Below are 21,695 nucleotides of genomic sequence, written 5' to 3' on the forward strand. Positions count from 1 at the left end.
AGCTGCTCCGACTGACAGCTGCCAGACCCATAGCGAACTGCGTGATTTAGGAATGACCTGTGTGAACCCTGCTTGGGGATGACTTGTTACTGCAGCATAACTCGCTGACCCTAACTAATACCATGTGCAACTTAGTTCTCATCACAAGGCAATAGATACTATGTTTCCCCAAATTAGACACAAGGTTACTGGATGGAGTGCAGCAACCTCCCATAGCTTTCAAGGTCATCCACTTCTACGTGTCAAGACCTGGAAGAGAATTCGCCTTAGAAAAAAGGTATCAGGTACACATGCGCTGATTGGATGAATGATGTGTTGTTTCATTAGAGCCCAGAACACCGCCTACCTCACACGTGATAAAAAACATCTATAAATCCCCACTGTAATACTCACTGGGAACTATAAACTCTATTTCTTCTGACATAGCCACTCCCAGCTTGTTCGAAGCGAAGCAGCGGTATTTCCCTTGGAAGTGAGCTATCTGCCCCTCATTTGGGATCCGGAAGGTCCCTGAGTTGTTGGAGACAATGATCCGAGGGTCGGAGAAGTCAAAGGGCTTGCCATCTTTCGTCCACGTAAATCTGTAACGAAAACTCAGCTTAATGACCTGGAAAAATGATACCGTGTCCAAAGGTATTGATACACCAATGCACAGAAACGACAAAACCAGGATGTTTAATTTCTGGTAAAAAACATGTTGAATGGACCATCATAGAAGACATCTGACAAGCTGCTGTGGACTGATCCCAAATCCCTGTACTGAAGCTCAGTCCCCAGTGTGACGGGGTCAGAGGCTGGGCTGTGGGAGAGGATGCGGTCACGAGGGTGGGGCTCTCAAGAACTGGGTTAGTGTCCCGAGGAAAGAGAGCATTCTTACCCCCCCCCCCCCCCATGTGAGGTTACAGAGAGGGGGCGGCTGCCTTGAACCAGGAAGCGGAAGGAAAGGGGGTTTCATACCTAACAGCCTCAGGTGGGAGGCTACTCACCTTGGCTCCGGATTGCCTTTGGCTTCGCATTCGATTTGGAAATACTCATCAAAGGGAAAGGCGACTTGCTCCTTTGACTGTTTTGTGATGGTTGGAACCTGTTGAACTAAATGGCAAAAACACGGATGAGGTGAACTAGTTGCCACAGAGACGCTGTCACCTGCTGTCTGTGTTGACGAGAGAAAGGTCTGAACAAGTGGAAACGACAGGATGAGCCTGGCTTCCTCTGTGTGCCCTGGTTTCATTGCTTCATGCTGTCGTATATTCCATTTTATTAGAAATTAGAACTAAAAATCCTTAAAGTATGATTAGTCCATTAAAAATAATCCCATCACAGGTTGAAATAAATAACATGTTTTATAAAAAAACAAACAAACACACAGAATAGAATAAGAGACCTGGCATTGCTTCATTTTGCTGCAAACCTCTTTATATCCTGAGAGACGTGGGTTCTCATATACGTCTGCAGCAAATCTGTTGCTGAAACTGTTTTACTTCAAGATCTCAAGAAAAAGAAGAAAATAGCCGAGCAGGTATGGCTCAGTGGTTGAGTGTCGACCTATGAACCAGGAGGTCTTGGTTTGATTCCTGGATAGGGCACATGCCCAGGTTGTGGGTTCGATCCCCAGTGTGGAGTGTGCAGGAGGCAGCCGATCGATGATTCTTTGTCATCATTGATGTTTCTGTCTCTCTCTCCCTCTCCCTTCCTCTCTGAAATCAGTAAAAATATATTTTTTTAAAAAAAGAAGAAAACAATAAAGATAAGAAGAAAACCCAGCCTCACACAGGTCTGTCCTTGAGGGGGTAAGACATTTTCCAGTCCCATCTGGTGACTATGAATAGTCCCCTAGAGAGTTCACCAAAACTCAACAAGTGGTAGTTCCTTCCTTCCTTCCTTCCTTCCTTCCTTCCTTCCTTCCTTCCTTCCTTCCTTCCTCCCTCCCTCCCTCCCTCCCTCCCTCCCTCCCTCCTTCCCTTCCTCTCCCTCCCTCTCTCTCTTCTCTCTCTTTCTTTCTTTCAACATTTGATACAAATGTTTTTGTTAATCCTCATCCGAGGATATTTTTCCAAAGATTTTTAGAGAAAGTGGAAGGGAGGGGGAGAGGCAGAGAGAGAAGCATCTATGTGGGAGAGACACATCGATGGGTTGCCTCCTGCACACACCTTCACCAGGGCCGGGATTGAGCCTACAACTGAGCGAGGTAACGCCCCCTTGACCGGGGTCGAACCTGGACCCTTCAGTCCGTGGGCTGACACTCTATCCACAGAGCCACATCGGCTCGGGGAGTGGCAGTTTCTTCATTGCAATGTGGAGTCTGAAACCATGGCCATCAACTGTTCATGCTCTGTTGTAGTAAAATGTCTGACCCGCAGATTCTTTTTAATCATGCATGATCTTGTACATCACAAAATAACCGTTCGGAAAAAGTATTGGTTCCCTGAGTGACAACCATCTGCCGATCCTGATACATTTCATTACACGGTATTTGAAATTCACTTTTGTCAATATCCTCCCTGATCTGACCTGAAGCGCCGTCCCTGTCGGGAAGCTGTCAGGCTCCGAGTGGAGACCATTGATTTGCTGGTTTTATCAATGGCAACACATATTGTCAGCTGTCCAGCTTGATGTGACAGGGTCCACGGATCCACAGGGAGCAACATCTGCCCTGTATCCGTTTGCGTCACTCGGTCTGTCGTGGTCTTTGGAGTAAAAACGGTGCTCACACCACCACTCGGTGAAGGAGCGGGGCCACCTGGGCGCTGGTCAGAGGCGGAACCCCTTTATGTGGACGTCCTCGCTCAGCCACAGATGATGAAGAATGTGCTCAAGGATGACATTTAATAAGAGCAACAATGTTTAATTGCTTCAACAAGGACAATCTTTTTTAAAAATGATTTTTTATTGATTTCAAAGAGGAAGGGAGAGAGAGGAGAGATAGAAACATCAATGATGAGAGAGAATCATTGACGGCTGCCTCCTGTGTATCCCCTACTGGGAGATCCAGCCCACAACCCAGGCATGTGCCCTGACCAGGAATTGAACCGTGACCTCCTGGTTCATAGGTCAATGCTCAGCCACTGAGCCACGCCGGCCGGGCTGCACAGGACAATCTTAAGCAAAACTCTGGTTTGGTTTGGTTTTACTGAGAGTAGATGGTTGTGCAGAACACCCTGCCTGCTGGTCCAGCTGGCTGCCAACACCTCGATCTCGGTCAGGGCGACACCATCTACCCCCGTTGCTTTTGTGACATAATGCACCTGTTTGTGCAGCAAAAAGCAACAATGCCAGGCGGTGTTACTGTGAAAGGTCTGATCACAGACTGCCCGGATGTGCCTCTGGGACCGGAGAGGTACTAGGGTCATCTAAGACGGATGCTCAGCCTAGAACCGTGGTCGGCAAACTGCGGCTCGCGAGCCACATGTGGCTCTTTGGCCCCTTGAGGGTGGCTCTTCCACAAAATACCACGGCCTGGGCGAGTCTATTTTGAAGAAGTGGCGTTAGAAGAAGTTTAAGTTTAAAAAATGTGGCTCTCAAAAGAAACTTCAATCGTCGTACTGTTGATATTTGGCTCTGTTGACTAATGAGTTTGCCGACCACTGGCCTGCAACAATAACTCCATGCCACTTCCAATTTTAAAATTCTGTTTTCTTTATCTGTGCCTAATGAATCTGATAATCGTGTTTTACTAACTTAGGGGCATTAGCCCAGGTTCAGGCTTTCTCCACTGGGTACTGATAAATACTTCAATAACGTCCATAGCTGCACGGACATTTACCTTGTTTCTGGTTAATGCTATGTCTACGTCATGCAGGTCTTGAGCTGAATGCATATTCGTGTTACTCAAATTTTACTACAGTTATAAATGGTGAGGGATGGTGCACCATAGCCACAGTCCCTGAGATATCAGCTAATGGCTTGTGAACAACTTGTTTGTTAGAGCATTATTCTGTCCTAAATTTGCTAAGGTTGTAAAGTCTCAGCATAACTAATTATTCAGGGAGTGGAGCTCACCACCTTTGGGTGTTTATAAGAATAGATATTCTACATTATAAATCCTTTCTCCATAATTAGGCCAATTACACAGACACCAGACGCGCTGACATTCCATTTGAATACCTGCCTCCGTTTCATTTGCTCCAGAGTCCGGAAATAAATGGGTAATATTCACTTGCTCTGAAAACAAGTCATTAATATTTTATAACAATTGTTGTCGAAGGACCGTGCGGCACGAAAACTCATAAGTAGCTGAGACGACCAGAATGAAAATGAGCATTGGGGATGGAGACAAAATCTCACTCCCTTCACCACCAATGGACCCGAGGAGGAAAGATGGAGAGGAAGCGGATGTTCTCAGAGAGGAGGGGGGTTGTGAGTCAGGAACGGCCCTGGGGCAAGTGTGAGGTTAGCTCCTTTCCCTCGAGGATCACGGAGAACCTCGCTCCGAGTTAGGCATTGCGACTCAAAGCCGAAGAACCTACTGAGGATGAATTACTTCAGGCCCTTCCCAGCGTTTCTACAGCGAGGCTGGCGTCCAGTGTGTGCGAGCCGGCAGATTCCACCTCGACTCAGAGAACCTCGAATCTGCACGTCTGCGGAGTGGGTCAGTGGGGTTCCTTAAGCAGGGGGCCACGGAAACCTGTCCGGCAGAGTGGGGAAGGGACTCTCATGGGGGAGGAGGGGCTCCGGTACAGGCTGCCCCCAGCATGTGATGTCCGATAACTTAAGGAAGCCTCAGAAAGTGGCTCCCAGCACATTAGCTAACGCAGTCGGCATGACGGCCTCTTCTGGTCACAGTGGGACTGTCTGGTTTTTCGAAGGGCTAGCACCTGCGTATTGGACTTCCTGAGGCCCAGACCAATCCCCCAGAACTCGGACGGCCTGGAGGCCCTTCCCAACGCGGAGCGTCTAAGGAGCCCCAGCACACACTGTTTATCACTCTCAGAGTTACAGGCGGAAACCCAGGGCGGATAAGCCTTGAACTTTATGGACAAAATATCTAAGTAACTTCTCAAGGGTCTCTTTACGTCCCATCCGCTTATCTCACAAGAGGATGTCCCCAAATCTCTACACTGTAGTTAACATACTATTACATACATTGCATTTGCAGATGATAGGGGCAGAAATAGAATGTTGGGGACCAGCTAGAATTGTAGGCAATATTAATCCTGCTCTGTTAACCGTGATTCGTTTGTTCTGATTAAAGAAGCCACATTCTCACCTGGCTGGCAGCTGCACGTGGGACTGGGAGCTCACCTGGACATGCAGCCCACCCTCCCCATCAGGGAGCTGCCTGTTATCATGGAAAGATTAACAACCTTGTTGCAGAAACCAGAGCCACCAGCCTTTTGGAGGCCCCCAGCCCTTTGCACATCACTAGCCCTTTGAAGACCCCCAGCCTTTGCATACCTCTAGGTCTTTGCAAATCTCCAGTCCCCATTACCTGTTAACTGCCCATTTGGCATACCTTTTGCCTACTTCCCATGTAATCTTTGTCCTTCTACCCAATATTAACACCTGGCTTATAGTGAGGTGGGGGGCAGAGCAGATTTTTGTGGATGACCTGCTCTCCCATGCTGCCGGCAGGACTGGAATAAACACTCATATAGGATTCAACCCTGTCTCTGCTGAATTGGCTCAAGTACTGACAGGCAGTCCGGACCCACTGATTGTCTGGTTATACAGACACGTGGTTTTTTGAGTTTTTAATTACTCTAACTTAATTAACAGATTTATGATTTTTTAGATCTGCATTCATTCTACCAGCATATGCTAAGATGTAAACTTCCATAAAACCACGGACTAAGCTCTTGCTGTAAATTCACAGGACAGGTACCTACATCTGCAATGGGCGCCGTCGGATGTGTATATTTGCGCACTATAAAAACGGCTGCTTAATACTTCCCTATCTCATTTTTCATTCCTAAATATATAATCATTTTTTAAAAAGAATACAAAGTGTATTCATTTCCTTTTTTTTGTTATGATTGGTTGGGTACCAGTAATTTCTAAATCATACTTGTCCCTAAAATAAACTAACCTGAGTATATAAAAGGAACAGCTGTTGGTCGTATTTGAGACCATCTTATAAGGCAAAATACCTCCTAATCTCTAGCTTATGTTCTCATAGGCCCGTGGTCGGCAAACTGCGGCTCGCAAGCCACATGCGGCTCTTTGGCCCCTTGAGTGTGGCTCTTGCACAAAATACCACGGCCTGGGCGAGTCTATTTTGAAGAAGTGGCATTAGAAGAAGTTTAAGTTTAAAAAATTTGACTCTCAAAAGAAATTTCAATCGTTGTACTGTTGATATTGGGCTCTGTTGACTAGTGAGTTTGCCGACCACTGCCACAGGCCAAGTCTGCAGGGAGGCAAAAAGCCTGGGCTGGAAGGAATGGCGTCAGGCAGCGCAGTGCAAGCCATACCAACACTGAGGAATACACGGGCAGATTCTGACAGGATGCTGGGAAATACAGTCAAAAACGCCTCCTTGATCTAGACGTGTCCTACTTGAAACCAAAATGCACACGAGACCCCAGAGAGCCGGCACTGCTGCCATCACTGTCACCGTACCTGAAAGCGGGATGTCAGAGGCGCTGGCAAAATGCAAGAGGAGGGACAGGAGAGAGAAGACGGCTCCGCTGGCGCCGGGCGGCCTCTCCATTGCTCTTCCGGGAGGAGGATGCGCAGAGGGTGGGACTCTGTCCCCTCTGCCCTTCAGGTGAAAACGGAGGGGGATGGGGTCGACCTGGAAATGCAGAAAAAAATACAGAATAACACAGACTGGAAGCTCATATACCCTAACATGTCAACACCACGGAAATTAAATATATTTTTATTTTTTTGTTGTTGTTAATCCTCACCTGAGGATATTTTTCCATTGATTTTTTTTAGAGAGAATGGAAGGGAGGGGTGGAGACAGAGAGAGAGAAACATCGATGTGAGAGAGACACATCTATTGGTGGCCTGGACAGGGCTTACATTAGTAATAAAACATATTTTCAAATGTGTCTTTCTGTAAAGAATTATTCCGATCCACAAAACAAAATGTGTTAAAAACAACTGCTTCCATTATGAAAAGCTGAGCATTGCCAAACTGCAAACACTAGTTCTACCCACTGGGGAAAGGTTCGGGACACTCAACCGCGTAGCTGTTTCTAAGGGAGAAAGTATGAGGGGAACACGGTAATGCCTTGTCCTTCCAACTTGCCTGGTCCTTCTCTCTTCGAAACACACCGAGAACAGCAATCCGAGTTCACTGTTTATAGTTATGTATCACTTGTCACCTGCAATCTATTATTTAATACTCTCTGCCATTAATATTCAATGCCTATTTCTTGAAGGCCATTGCATGTGTTTGTTTAATGAGCTGTCCTATGTGTGAAGGGAAAGGTTTCCAAAACCATGATGCTATTAGGAAACCACATTTCCAGATGAATACCTCATCCTACCCTGAAACGGAGCAAACAACAACCGGAGGGCCTCGCAGGGAGGACAGGCTCAGTTTCAATTACTCTCCCGATGCCTCCAACAGCCACGGTAAAGTAGCTTTGGGTGCTAATTGCTCAATAGCAATGATCGGACTTTTGTAACTACATGGTCTTGATCCAAGAAAGTCTCTCCCACAAAAAGGAAGGAACATTGAGCCACTGGCTTAAAATGAGACTGTAAGGACCCAGCTGGCATGGCTCAGTGGTTGAACATCGACCTATAAAACAGGAGGTCATGGTTCGATTCCCAGTCAGGGCACATGCCCAGGTTGTGGGCTCCATCCCCAGTGTGGCGTGTGCAGGAGGCAGCCGATCAGTGATTCTATCTCACTATTAATGTTTCTCGCTCTCCCTCTCCCTTCCTCTCTGAAATCAATAATATATATATATATATATATATATATATATATATACACACACACACACATAGTTACTACACATCAATGATGAGAGAGAATCGTTGATCACCTGCCTCCTGCACGGCCCCTACTGGGGAATGATCCAGCAACCCAGGCATGTGCCCAAACTGGGAATCGAACCATGACCTCCTGGTTCATAGGTCAACGCTCAACCACTGAGCCACACCAGCGGGGCAGTAAGTGCATTTTGAAACAGACAGATAGCTACACAATTATATTCCCATCCATCTTCCATCCAAGAATCTGAGTCTGAGGCCGCACACCCGATGAAAGCATTTATGGAATCTCAGGATGGAGTTGGAACTAAGGCAAGGAAATACACTAAAAATGTTGGAGAGCCAGTGACCTCAAGCTGATGTCTGATTAGTCAGGTCCAACGACATCACCTCTGGTCAAGAAAAAGAACCAATGAGCTTCCATGAATTGGACAGGGTGGTTTACATCTCCCTCCTCACCCCACTCATCCTGGGGAGGACGAGATCATCCTGACATGGAACTCGAGGACACAGATGTCTTAGTGTGGCCAAAGGGACCCTTCTCGCCGGACTCTGGTGCCGTGGAGCGATTGGTGTGACCGGGATGGGGAACACGCTTGTTTCCAGGAGAACGGAAACACGAGCCGACATGCATACTGCACAGGAGTGCCCCAACATGACGACACGGAAACACGGTCGTTTCTCCAGAACAGCCCCTAACACACGTGCACCCTTCACGTGACAGTGGCCTCAGATTGCCCAGATGTTCCTCGAACAGAACCACTTCACTCACATTCCTCTGCTGCTCTGAGAAGTGGATGTGGGGGCAGGCTCGGCCTCTGTCCATTCGCCGGGCCTCCCTCTACACGCAAAGGCACTCTGCCTGCTGACCAGCGGACAGGAGCGTGACGTGTGTAAGAACACGGCCCTGAGTCAGCAGGTGACATCCACAGCCTTCCTTGTGGCCCGGGGGCGCCCACCTTTCTGGCTCATCTGCACACAGGACAGAAGCATCACTGCCCGTAGCATAGGGTGAGGTCAAGTGAGGTCACACATGCTTGTCAGACACAATAACCGATGGAATGCATGCTGCACACTAACGTCAACCGTGTGTTGTACTGTGTGTTCACCACCCACGTCAAGTCTCCTTCCGTCACCATTGATCCCCCCTCTACTCTCTCCCACCTCCCCCACCCGCCTCCCTCTGAGAATCACCACACTGCTGTCTGTGTCTATGAGGTTTGGGGTTTTTTTTTTTGCTTCATCCCTCCACCAGCCATCTCTAAAGGAGGCTCTGGGCGCAGAGCGGAAGGGGCTACCCTGACCCCTCCTCCCGGAGAAACAAGCGCTGTTCTGGCCACACTGAATCCTAATGTTGGAATGAACTCGGAGCATCTCAATTTTAAACAAGACTTTCCTACTCGGGAAGCTTGAAACAGATCAGCAGCTTTTATTACAGTCGCAGGAAGGGATGCGTTATGACCATGGCGTCCGAAGCGAAGATTTAAGAATGACGGAGTGGGTTTATGCAACCGTCAGGAACAGCGCTCTCACTCACTAGTGGAATGGTTTACATTTCATTTTCTTTCCGCACACGGGGCTCAGCAATCGATCACTGCGCTGCAGAAGTGAGCGATGATGTAGGCACCGGGCCTGCTCGAGATGGGGCGGGCATCATCCTCACTGCCGCGGGCCTGTCCCCTCATGAAACGCCTCTTGATGACTGTCAGGCCGGGGAAACGACTCCCCAGTTCCGCAGTCAGGGCTGCCAGGGAGGGAGCCCACACTTCACCCAACACCGTGAAACTGGGCAAGGATAAACATAAAGAAAATTAAGAGGCTTTTGTTCCGCCTCCTGCTTCGGGAAGACCATACATCAATTTACAAGTGTCATGAACACAGGAATGCTGAGATAACTGTTAATGGCTTTCTGCTCCGAAAACAAAGGGAATATTGTACATCTGGCCATATCCATTCACGCTGTTTCATGTCACCGACGTGACAAAGGAGTGGCTCCCAGCGATAATCCATCCTCCGCAGAAGAGCAAAGAAATGCAGACTTTTCTCTAAGCAACCTGATCGCATTGGGAAAATGTCAGCTTTCTCTGATAATTATGTTGGATGGACCAATATCATTAATAACACCATTGATTTAATTAAATGGCAAGAGACGGCGGCTGAGCTCCAGCAGGAACAGAATTGCACATACGTGACCGATACTTTTGGTTTCCCCTGCTATTTACTCATACTCCCAAATTCTGACTAAGGAGATGCTGTGCTGACAGTTAACGCAGATTCCTTCCTAATGGAGGGAAAGAAAGGAAACCACCCCAAATCCAGACCACGAGCTGCGGAAAAGGAGACCCGGTCTTCCATCCTGGCGCAGGATGATTTCTGGTGCCTGCACACCGTCCTGCTCAGTGGGGAATTTTTTTGTTAATTGAGGAGGAACACAGGTGTGATAGGGGCAGAAATAGAATATTGGGGTCCAGCTATAATTGTAAGAAATATTAATCCTGCTCTGTTAACCATGGTTTTTTTCTGATTAAAGAAGGCACATTCTAGCCTGGCTGGGGGTTGCAGGTGGGACCTGGGAGCTCACCTGGAAATGCAGCCCACCCTCCCCATCAGGGAGCTGCCTGATACCATGGAAAGACTAACAACCCTGTTGCAGAAACCAGAGCTGCCAACCCTTTGCACATCGCCAGCCCTTTGAAGACCCCGTTTGCCTACTTCCCATGTAACCTCTGTCCTTCTACCCAATATCAGCAGTGGCTTATGGGGAGAGGCAGAGCAGATTTTGTGGGTGACCTGCTGCTCTCCCATGCTGCTGGCAGGATTGGAATAAACGCTCATATGATTCAACCCTGTCTCTGCTGAATTGGCTCAAGTAGTGACAGGCAGTGTACACCCATTGACTGTTCAGTTACAGATGCACTAAAATATACAAGACTCAGGTGTACAGCTCAGTGAGTTTTTATGTAAGTTTAAATTCGTGTAACCACTTCTCCACCTTTTTACAGGTTCTCGTCCCAGGAGCAGTCCACTGCCTTCATTCCCAGCAGATTTCCAGGTCCTGAGAGAGATCTGTTTGTACGCCTCTGACTACTGGATCCAGCCATGTGGCATCTCCCCCGCGTGGTGTGTGGGTTAGGTGGGGACAGGTGGGTGGTCGCCATGACTGGGGAGTGTTACTGGCTTTCGTGGGCAGGAACCATGGACCCTGACTGGCCTGCAGAGCTCAGCAAAGTCCCGCCCAGGGAAGAGCTGCCCCTCCTGGCACGCCTGCACCCCCACCCCAGCCCCACTGTGCGCCACCCTGGGATCAAAAACAGAGTCTCTTTCTAGCACAATGGTGTTCAACTATTATACATACAACCATTTGGATATAATAATCTTCAAATTTAAAGATATTTATTTACCATAAGTTACAATAATACTAGAATAAAGCCTATCAAATTAAGTAAGAAACATATGGAACAATTATAAAAAATTTCCTACTGATTAATTCCATCAGTTATTGACTACCATCTCCTTAAAAAGTTTGGCTAAAATACAGTAAGAATATTTTCTCCAAAGGAAAAAAATATATCTGTAAGTACAGAGTCTAAAACTTGACATCCTACCTTTCAAAATCTCAACCAATTAGTTTTCCATCTCTTCTAATTGGAGTCAAAACTTTTGTGGATTATATTCTCATCTGAAATAAATGATACATTTTCTAAAATTTGAAAACTATAAAATATGGAAGAGAGAAACCCTAAGTGAGCTCTGACGACTATAACCAAATGTCAACTTCGGGAAGCAAGTTGTTGCATTAAAAAAAGCCCCTCATAACTGCTGTCATTTCTCTCCACCCGCCCTCACTTCACAAAGCCCCAAACCAGAGGTCCCAGCAGCGCCCACCAACCACGCTATTGATGGGCAGCTGGCATTAGATCAAACCCCAGTTCTCAGAACTGACTTTCCCCTTCCCACTTTTCCCAGGTCTTTAAATACCTTCCCTCCATTCATTCTCTCTTCATTTATTCCTTATGTATTTCAACTTCTTTCGACACCAAGAAAAAATGTCCAAAAAAAAGAAATGGGGTGCTTTCAGGTGGAAGTACTTCCAGCTGGGAAGCTATCTGAACCCCCAACAATAGACCAATGACATAAAGCATAGGTGCAAATAGTGCCCACTGAGTCTGGCAATCCTATATAATAAAAGGGTAATATGCAAATTGTCCCTTCGACCAGGAGTTCGACCGGAGTTCGACCAGGGGGTGGGGCCGGCCTGCCAACTGCCGGGGACCCTCCCCCGGGCTGGCCTCACCCCTGATAGGTCCCCCCACCCCAATCAGGGGTGGGGCTGGCCAGCCAACCTCCCATGTCCCCTCCGCCCGGCTGTCCTGGCCCAATTGGCACAGGCCAGCCAGACCCCACCCATGCACGAATTCATGCACCAGGCCTCTAGTCTTTGATAAAAAACAATCAGAAGCATGGGATTTGGAATCGTTTTTAAAGAAATAACAAATTACATGGAAAGTATTTTATTATAGCTATTAATTATGTTTTTATTAATAAAGAACTGATTTTAAAATATGCCTAAGGTTTGGGTACTTTTCATCTGCTTCCTGCTTTCCTGTACGAATCAAATGTTTTGAATGAGGACTGTGACTTATGAAATGAAAACAGGGCTCACAAGTTGTCACGCACCTGCCTCGCCCACGTCTGTAAGAGACTGTAGCTTCCTGAGGCCGGTGCCAGGTCTGTTCGCCCTCCCTGTGCCCGCCCACAGTGCAGGAGACAATCGGTGAATCTGAGTGAGTGAATGAGCGCGTGAAATTCATCCACACGTCTACAAAAATACACTTGGTGTAAACGTAAAAGGTCAGTGAAATTCCAGATATCCTTCTTTCTCATTCATCGAAAGACAACGGAGAAATTAATTTTCTGAATTACTTACTAAAGTAAATATGGGTTTGATAGGTAAAACATGGATCTAAACCTTGCTAGGTGTGTTGCAATAACACAGGCTAACAGAAATAGAACTTTCAATGAATCTCATTAACTTTATCAGTGCCTGCTTGAAGCCAACTATATTCACGGCTCCGAGTGGCCCTGACAAGTGACAAGCAGCAACGTGTGACGCTGTCTCAGATTCACTTTAGATTTCTTCAACGTAGACTGTGTGAGGGTTCTGTGGACGTGACTGAATTTTAATCTATCCCTTGCTGTAGTTAGGTAACATTTGAAAGGTTTTCATAAAAACTCTTCTACATGTCTAGTCAAATGTAGCAAAACTGGCTACTACAGCTATCTTTATTCTTTTTAAATATCAGAAGGCCTATTAATCCACATACTAGATGTTAGGAGAATGTCCCATCATAAAACATGGGGGGGGTTCAAGTTACAGGCGGGTTCGCTAGAAATGTCTGTCCGACACCAGACATTGGGTGACCGGGGCGTGAACTCTGGTTGGGGAGCCCAATCCTGTGGCCAGAACCTCACAGCATCTGCCCTGGGGCAGCTTCCTTGCTGAGTTCTATCAGCAATGCCCCAAACAAACCCAAAGGATTCACAGACACCCAGAACAAACATGCCAGTGGCTGCCAGAGGGGCGCGGGATGGGGGAGCTGGGGAAACGAGGTGAAGGTGGTTCCAGAACAGTCACAGGACGTAAAGTACAGCACAGGGAATACAGTCAGTAATATTGTAATAGCTATGCATGGTGCTGGAGGGGGGGACTAGACTTAGGAGAGGGATCACACAGTAAGCTATATAAACGTCTAAACACTATGCTGTACACCTGAAACTAATACAATATTGAATGTCAACTGTAATTAAAATTTTTTTAATTTTAAAATTAAACAAACCAAAAAAAAAAAAAAAAGCAATGCCTCAAAGGTTACCAGCTGGGACTTCGCCGAGCTGGAGCTGACAGTGGGGTGGGGTGGGGGCATAACCACACGCGTGTGGAGTGTGCGCATGCATGTGAGCAGACGTGAGCGAGCAGGTGAGTCCAGCTGATGGCTGATGAGTATTTGTTCACCTGGAAAACCTCAGCCAAACACTGTCACGTAGCACCTGCTCCACGGGTTACGAGTGACAAGGACAATACACCTCATCTTCCTCTACGCCTTGGAAACTACCAGTATCTACAAACAGAGCCCAAAGATTCAAAAATGAACAGAGCGGACTGAGTCGGGCTGCTAACGTCAGGAATTATTACATGCCGTAAACGTTCCGGGTGGAGGTTTTATCAAATTAGATGCGCGTATAAATCTGAAGACACACCATTAACCTTAACCCGAGGCCGGGCGAGCGCTTCACGGAATGAACAGCAATGACAGGCACTTGATCGTCAAAAGGCACTTTAGGCTCTGACAGCGACCAGCAGGTCATCCTCATTATCAACTGCATGCACATTAAGCCAGTGACCAGGACGCTGATAACCTTCCGGGGACAAGGCCGTGTGAGGAAGGGGGACCCACAGTGCGGGGCGGGGGGGAGGGCCCACTCTGATTTCTGTCACACCATTTCACAGCCCTCTGCTATTTTTTCATCTCTTTTGTTTCCTGCCCACATTTCTTTGTTCATTCCCAGGCAGAGGCATCCAGGGCAATTTATTGTTTACAAATGGTGAAGGCTGGACAGTGATACTAAAACGTTAAGACTTATTTGCTCTTCAAGTTTGTAATTCCTACAAACATACCTCTTGTGAAGACAAAACTTTCAGGAGGAACACGATGAAGCAAACCAACAGTGAGCGCGGAGGTCGGGCATAGGAAGGAGATCTACTTGTGCATAACCCCAGGCCAGAGGTTGTCCAAGCGGTACTTCTTGATTTAAATCCCAAACCGATGTATAGGTATTTTGTGGCAAATAGTCTAATAGATGCATGAACGCCTAGGTGTGTTAGAAACATTAAGCTTATCGCTCTATGGATCCTAAAAGGCAATCTTGTTCTACTCAAGTCATGAAATACCAAGTTCGATTTCTTGGTACTTAAAGAGAAATTTATAAACAGCTTACAGTTCCCTTTGGCTCGTGGTCACTACGGCGACGGATTTAGCGCCGACAGAGCCGACCTGTGACCTCTGCACTTGGTGAGAATTCGTGCAGATTCCTGGGCTGCTGACCTAGGTCTGTGGACCCTTCACATCCTGTAGTCACTTCCCATGAATAAGAAATAGGGACCCAAAGGCAGGATCAGCCCATGTGTCCTTCTGAACTGAGGACAGTCAGACACGATGTTCTGGGCCGGAGCTACACGGCTCACTCCAAGATGTACCAAGATGTATGCCAGCAAGAGAAATTAATCTCATGCCTTTTGCTTCCAATACTAAATTTTTAAAAAGTGTTATATTCTGTTTTCATTATCACATAACATTTTAAATGAGCTTTTATGTATTTTACAATAAAAGTGTATCCCTATAGCCCTAACAGGTTTGGCTCATGGATAGAGCGTCGGCCTGTGGACTGAAAGGTCCCGGGTTTGATTCCGGTCAAGAGCATGTACCTTGGTTGCAGGCACATCCCCAGTAGGGAGGTGTGCAGGAGGCAGCTGATCGATGTTTCTCACTCTCTATCCCTCTCCCTTCCTCTCTGTAAAAAATCAGTAAAATATTTTTTTAAAAAATAAGCAAGTGTATCCCTGTAAAATCCCAAAAGAAAATATTAAATATATTAATATAGATTTTTAAAAATTAGATCAAGAATGAGCATTAAAGACCACATATCTTCCCTCTTCCTCTCTAGTCAACAAGGTGTGAACACTTCCAGACAGTTTTCTAGAGAAATATATGTACCCTCTAATACAGTACCTGATTTGTCCACTGTTACATCCATGCCATCATATATCGATGATATTCAGTTACGTGAAAATGGCGAGTTACTGAGTGATCTGCACAGAACTCAGGTAAGGATGGTCAGGCTCTTCCTGGGACAGCCATACCTTACTGGATATTCTGACTTCAATTTAGGAGCGACGGAACAATCTCCGACTTCTCCGGCCATAAATTTATCTTGGCAACAGAGGTCACTGCCAACATTCTGAATGTTCTTGCGTTTGTCGACTTCCCCAACATGAATCCATCCATTGGATAGTTCTCAGTCCAAAGGACACTCACCTACGCCGTGACCGTTTTCTTTTACATTATATTCTGTGACTATTTGTGAAAATAACCCGAGTTGCTAGCAAGCGACCGTGACAAAGAAGGCGTTATGTAAATATTTTGATGAAACTTGAGGTGAACTGTGAGCCATGTTAATGTCTTCCTTGTAGGGGATCCATCCCTTGAATGAGACCTCACACTAATTTATTGGAGAGTAATGGATAAATAAAAGCTTTCTTTTAGGAAGAGGGGCCCCAGACAGGGAGCAGTTTCCATAGTTACTGCACGACAACGCTAACTACCTTAGGGCAACGAGGCACGTCTTTGGGAGTCGTGGTTTCGCAGCAAGAACTCCACAATTTTCTCCTTCCACGTCCACTAGGCAATGCCGAGCCTCAGCAATAAGCAACGTGCTTCCAAAAGCGAGCTCCTCAGAGCAGCTGGAAACCACCGCCTTGCGTGCTGCCGCGCTCAGGGGACGGGATGGGTCTCCCACACTTCGTCCCTGTGGCTTGTTTGTTGGCTGAGATAAACAAGTACGAGGCACGACCCAGCGCCCTCCGGTTACCAAGCAACTGCTCTTCCTCTGTCCTGGGAGTGGCCTCCTCCCCCGGGAGGTCCTCCGGTCCTTGGCTCAGGACACCCCTCAGCCTCCACTGCCCCGCTCGCCCCCAGTCTCATGTCACGCGGTTCCGCACATAGGAAGTTAGATTTGCTTTTCTCCTGTTCATCTGCCTCACGTCAATGTAATTATTAGAGCGGCCAAAGACGCTAGAAACAAGAAGGGAAACTGTTCCGCCCTACAGGCCCTGGTGGGGTGGATGGTTCGGAGCCCAGCAACGGCTTCTGAAGGGGAGAAGCGTTTGGCATAAGGGTTACCTTAGTCAGGTCATTTTCAGGAAACAGCAGGCACAGGCCAAGCTCTAAAAGCAGAGAACTGCCCAGCCGGCGTGGCTCAGTGGTTGAGCATCGATCAACCTATGAACCAGGAGGTCACTGGTTCGATTCCTGTTCAGGGCACAGGCCCGGGTTGTGGCCTCGATCCCCAATGGGAGGCGTGCAGGAGGCAGCTGATCAATGATTCTCTCTCATCATTGATGTTTCTATCTTTCTCCCTTTCCCTTCCTCTCTGAAATCAATTTTAAAAATGGATAAGGTGCCCTTCTGTGGAAGACATTATCTCATTGGAAAGGGGTCTCGCTCACTGGGCAAGGAGGAGGAGGAGGAGAAGGAGGAAGAAGGAGGAAGAAGAGGAGGAGGAAGAGGAGGAGGAGGAGGAGCTGAAATCGCAGCAAACTCTCACCTCACCTGGCGGAGGGCAACAGCCGTCCGCTGCTACTGTGACTTCCTGGCCGCCCACAGCCGCCTTCCTCTCCCCTCCCAACGCTCTGTCTTTAGCTGAAGGCGGTGTCTAAGGAGACGGGTTGGGCCATCTTTGAAAGTTACTCAGTTTCCCCGGGCATCTCCCATGTTATTAAAAGTATTTGGTTTTTCTCCCATCAACCTGTCTTTATTATAGGGGCCTCAGCAGAAAACCAAAAAGGATTGAAATAAAATTTCCCTCCCCCACACTTTCAAAGCCCACGATGTTGGATAATTCCTAGTCCGGGACCCCTTTCTCGTGACTTCGCCCTACCTGTGGGATTACTCTTGTTTAAGTCTTGCACATAAATCCCTTTCTCTCCCCCGTCAGTCAAAGGGCAGGCGTGTTTAAGCAGCTGCTCCTCTGCAGCTCTGGGGCGTCAGAAACCCTCCCAGTTAAACACCATGTGCTCTTCAGCGTCTGCCCCGGTGCTTCGGTGTGGCGGCCGGTCCTGTAAGGGGGGTGTGGACCCCCAGCTCCTCCTCAGGCCTCCCCACAAACGCAAAGCCCAGCCCTTTCTCTAAACGAGTTAGATGAGCGAGGGGATCGGGGGGCAGAGTGTGCCTTACACACAGAATGACACGTGGAGATTGACTTACGGCTAAAACACCCAAGAAAGAAAGAAAAGGAGGGAGAAAGGAAGAAAGAAAAGCCAGTTCCATCTATCTGTAAGTCACCGCTTTAACATGTGCAGTTACATAGTAAGTGCCCTAAAGTATCTCAGGATGGCATTACGGTGCCTGCACGCAGCAGGCACTGCATACATGTTCACTGGGTCAGTAAGGAGGAAAAACTACGGACAGTGACTGGGAGGGTCAGGCATAGACCAGGATGCATCTCACGCTGGGCAGATCAGAGCTAAGCTCTGAAGGTGTTGCATCTGGATGGGGGGAGTCACCCACATTAATCACGTTGATTATGCCAGCTTCCACAGCGGTGTGTTGTTTGTGATGTAGTATTTTATGTAATAAAGTAATATCCAGGAAAGCAAGAATTATTTCAGAAGGACTAACCTTTCAAAACCCAGGAACAAAAGCAAACCTGGAAAACAGTGTGGAAAGGGTTCTCTTGGTACCAAATACACTCGGCGGGACCTCAGTACCGTTCGAGGCGGCCACTGTTTATAGACCATCAGGCAACATGTAATCCCGGCGTGTGTGCCTTTCCAAGCACACCAGATAAGTGATACCACATGGTAACATGGGTTCTGATTCATTTCTTTTTCCAGTTAAGTCAGAAGACTGACAATTGCCTGGATTCTAGCTGTCATTCTAGAATCTTCCGTGGCCTCCCCAGCCCGCCAGCAGGAAGCACACAGCACACACACGGTATATTCAGGTACTGTCTGCGCGTCACCGTGTCTCGGACCCTCACGGAATCTTTGAGGGGAGCACAGAGGGGACACAGGGATTAGCCGGTGTCTCACCAAACACCTGGGCGCGCCCTGCCTGCCTGGCTGGAATTTCTGCCTGCGTTGTCCATAGCGTTGTCTTTGTTTCACATTTGATCCTATTTTCAGGAAGACGGGGAACGATCCTGCTGGCGCAGAATTCAGCATTTCTCTTCCAGCTGAGAAAGATTTCTGGAATAGTTTCCACCTCAGCATCTCTAAGCCTTCGCCAAGGTCCCGAGACTCTACTACTGGAAAGCAGGACAATGTTTACTTAGTAAATTCGCCTAAAGCACTGTGCTGTGTCTATGTATTTAGATCCACAACTAATCAATAAACATTTACTGGGTCTATGATAAGCCCGTAAGTCAGGTTGATAAAAAGCATCCGCACTTTATTTAGGTAAGAATATCAATTCCCCTCCCCCCCAACAAGATTTATCTCCTGGGCGTGGCAACTCACACTGAGCCATTACACTGGCTGTTAATTTGCACTGTGGAGCTATGGACAGCGTTTCTAATATAATAATTTATGCAGAAAAGAAATACCTTTATGCTAAGTGAAATGAGCCAGTCAGAGAAAGACAGGTATCGCATGATCTCACTCATATGTGGAACCTAATGAACAAAACAAACTGAGAAACAAAATAGATCCAGAGACATAGAAGCATGGAACAGACGGATGAATCTCAGAGAGAAGGCAGGGGAGGGTGGGAAGAGATTAACCAAAGACCTTGTATTCATATATGTATAACCCATGGGCACAGACAACAGTGTGGTGAAGGACGGAGGGGAGGTAAGGGGGGGAGGAGTGGAGAGGAAGGGGTCAATGGGGGGAAAAGGGGGACATATGTAATACTTTCAACAATAAAGATAATTTTTTAAAGGATTTACTGACTAAGTATAAAAGCTGACCCTTGATTCCCATAAGTAAACTGGCAATAATAAGTAAACGTTAGAGGGAACAAAACCGTGGGGTGCAATATAACCGTGGGGTCCAATATAACCGTGGGGTCCAATATAACCGTGGGGTCCAATATAACCGTGGGGTCCGATATAACCGTGGGGTCCGATATAACCGTGGGGTCCGATATAACCGTGGGGTCCGATATAACCGTGGGGTCCAATATAACCGTGGGGTCCAATATAACCATGGGGTCCAATATAACCGTGGGGTCCAATATAACCATGGGGTCCAATATAACCGTGGGGTCCAATATAACCGTGGGGTCCAATATAACGGTGTCACCGCTCCGGGCCTGAACAACTGGCCCCATCCGGGCAGCGGTGGCGGCCCTGCCTGCAGCCCAAGGTGCCCTGCAGGGTCCCGACCTGAGCATCTTGAAGGAGAGTGCTGAGTCTGCCACTCAGATGCTCCCAGGATTTAAACCCGAGTCAGCGTTTCTGGAGAGAGAAATTGCTAGAAACAGCTTTATCATCCCAAAAGCTTGTTGGGAGCAGAAAATGCAGTAAGGAGTGAGATAAGAAGTAACAGAGTTTTAATATTATGACAAGTGCAGGATGAATCCCGTCAGCTTTTCTTTCTTTTGTCTCACACTGATATAAAGCAAGCACTTGAACTCCCGGAGTAAAAGTCCTGCCGCGGAAGGAGTATTTGCAATATGCAAAGATGACATTCAAATGGTGAGCTGTGGGAGCCAGTTTTCCTGTTGTGAGTGCAAGGGCCCAGCTGTGAGCGCAAGGGCCCAGCTGTGAGCTCAAGGGCCCAGCTGTGAGCTCTAAGGGCCCAGCTGTGGGCTCAAGGGCCCAGCTGTGAGCTCAAGGGCCCAGCACAGCTGTGGGCTCAAGGGCCCAGCTGTGAGCTCAAGGGCCCAGCTGTGAGCTCTAAGGGCCCAGCTGTGGGCTCAAGGGCCCAGCTGTGGGCTCAAGGGCCCAGCTGTGAGCTCAAGGGCCCAGCACAGCTGTGAGCGCAAGGGCCCAGCTGTGGGCTCAAGGGCCCAGCTGTGAGCTCAAGGGCCCAGCACAGCTGTGAGCGCAAGGGCCCAGCTGTGGGCTCAAGGGCCCAGCTGTGAGCGCAAGGGCCCAGCTGTGAGCGCAAGGGCCCAGCTGTGGGCTCAAGGGCCCAGCTGTGAGCGCAAGGGCCCAGCTGTGAGCGCAAGGGCCCAGCTGTGAGATCCTGTGAACCAGGGTTGTGAAATGGGGGTAATGGACTTCATGAATTAGGTCCATTATGAATTTGTTCATTTATTGTTCATCATTGTAATCTTGATCCATTATAAAAGTGGGAGGAGATAACGCTGCCGGGGGACATGGAACGGGGGAATCTGAACAGTCATCAGGAGACAGGCACACTGGCCCCTCCCGGCAGCCCTGGCCTTTCCCACTGCGCACCAGGCGGGTCCCCTTCAGCAGTGACCCTGGAGCAAGGGAACCCTGGCTGCGGCCCCGGTTATATCATTTCTGGAGGAATAACGCTGCTGATGACAGAGCTGACCCTTGTCAGGCTCGGGCTATGGAGGATGCATGTTACTCCCAGAAGACAGGAATCGTCAATATCCCCATTCTACAGCTGGGTGAACTGAGTCAGAGTCTGAATAACCTGAGAGCCGCGCTGGGAGGAGCCAGGCTGGTGCTCCAGGCCCAGCTGGGCCCGGCCGCTTCACGTCTAACCCCCCTGCTGGAAAGGGAATTTAAGGGGAGAACTGAGACGGTTAGCTTTTCCGGCTCCTTTATCCGTCTGATCACGTTCCCACCGACTCTGCATTTTGTCCTCAATCACTTAATTGCAGCATAAAAATATACTTTGGCTTCTCGAGTGGCACTCAAAGCCCATGATTTTTGTAGAGAAAATGGTGGGAGGGACTTCATCAGCTTTCACTAAAATGCCCGCGTCTCCAGCTGCAACATCTTCCAGTGAGAAGTGTCACGTTCATTTCTTCTCTTTGTAGGATTCTGCTTCCCATCAAGACGCTGGACCGACTGTGAGCGGATCCACATCTGGCATAAGCTGATGATGT

At 48.0% G+C, this 21,695-nt stretch overlaps 1 protein-coding gene across 1 annotated transcript in view; it reads right to left on the bottom strand.

Annotated features, from left to right (window-relative positions):
- CHL1 (cell adhesion molecule L1 like) overlaps window positions 1-21,695 on the bottom strand; it is a 101,602-nt gene that overhangs the window by 48,015 nt on the left and 31,892 nt on the right. The window contains exons 2-4 of the mRNA XM_054729483.1: window positions 6,556-6,730; window positions 987-1,092; window positions 394-581 (exon numbers count right to left, since the gene is read on the bottom strand). Of these exons, the coding sequence (XP_054585458.1) occupies window positions 394-581; window positions 987-1,092; window positions 6,556-6,646 (385 nt within the window). The 5' untranslated portion in view covers window positions 6,647-6,730. The remainder of the gene's footprint in view (window positions 1-393; window positions 582-986; window positions 1,093-6,555; window positions 6,731-21,695) is intronic.

The sequence above is a fragment of the Eptesicus fuscus genome, chromosome 18 (genome assembly GCF_027574615.1).
Source record: "Eptesicus fuscus isolate TK198812 chromosome 18, DD_ASM_mEF_20220401, whole genome shotgun sequence".
Lineage (NCBI taxonomy): Eukaryota > Metazoa > Chordata > Mammalia > Chiroptera > Vespertilionidae > Eptesicus > Eptesicus fuscus.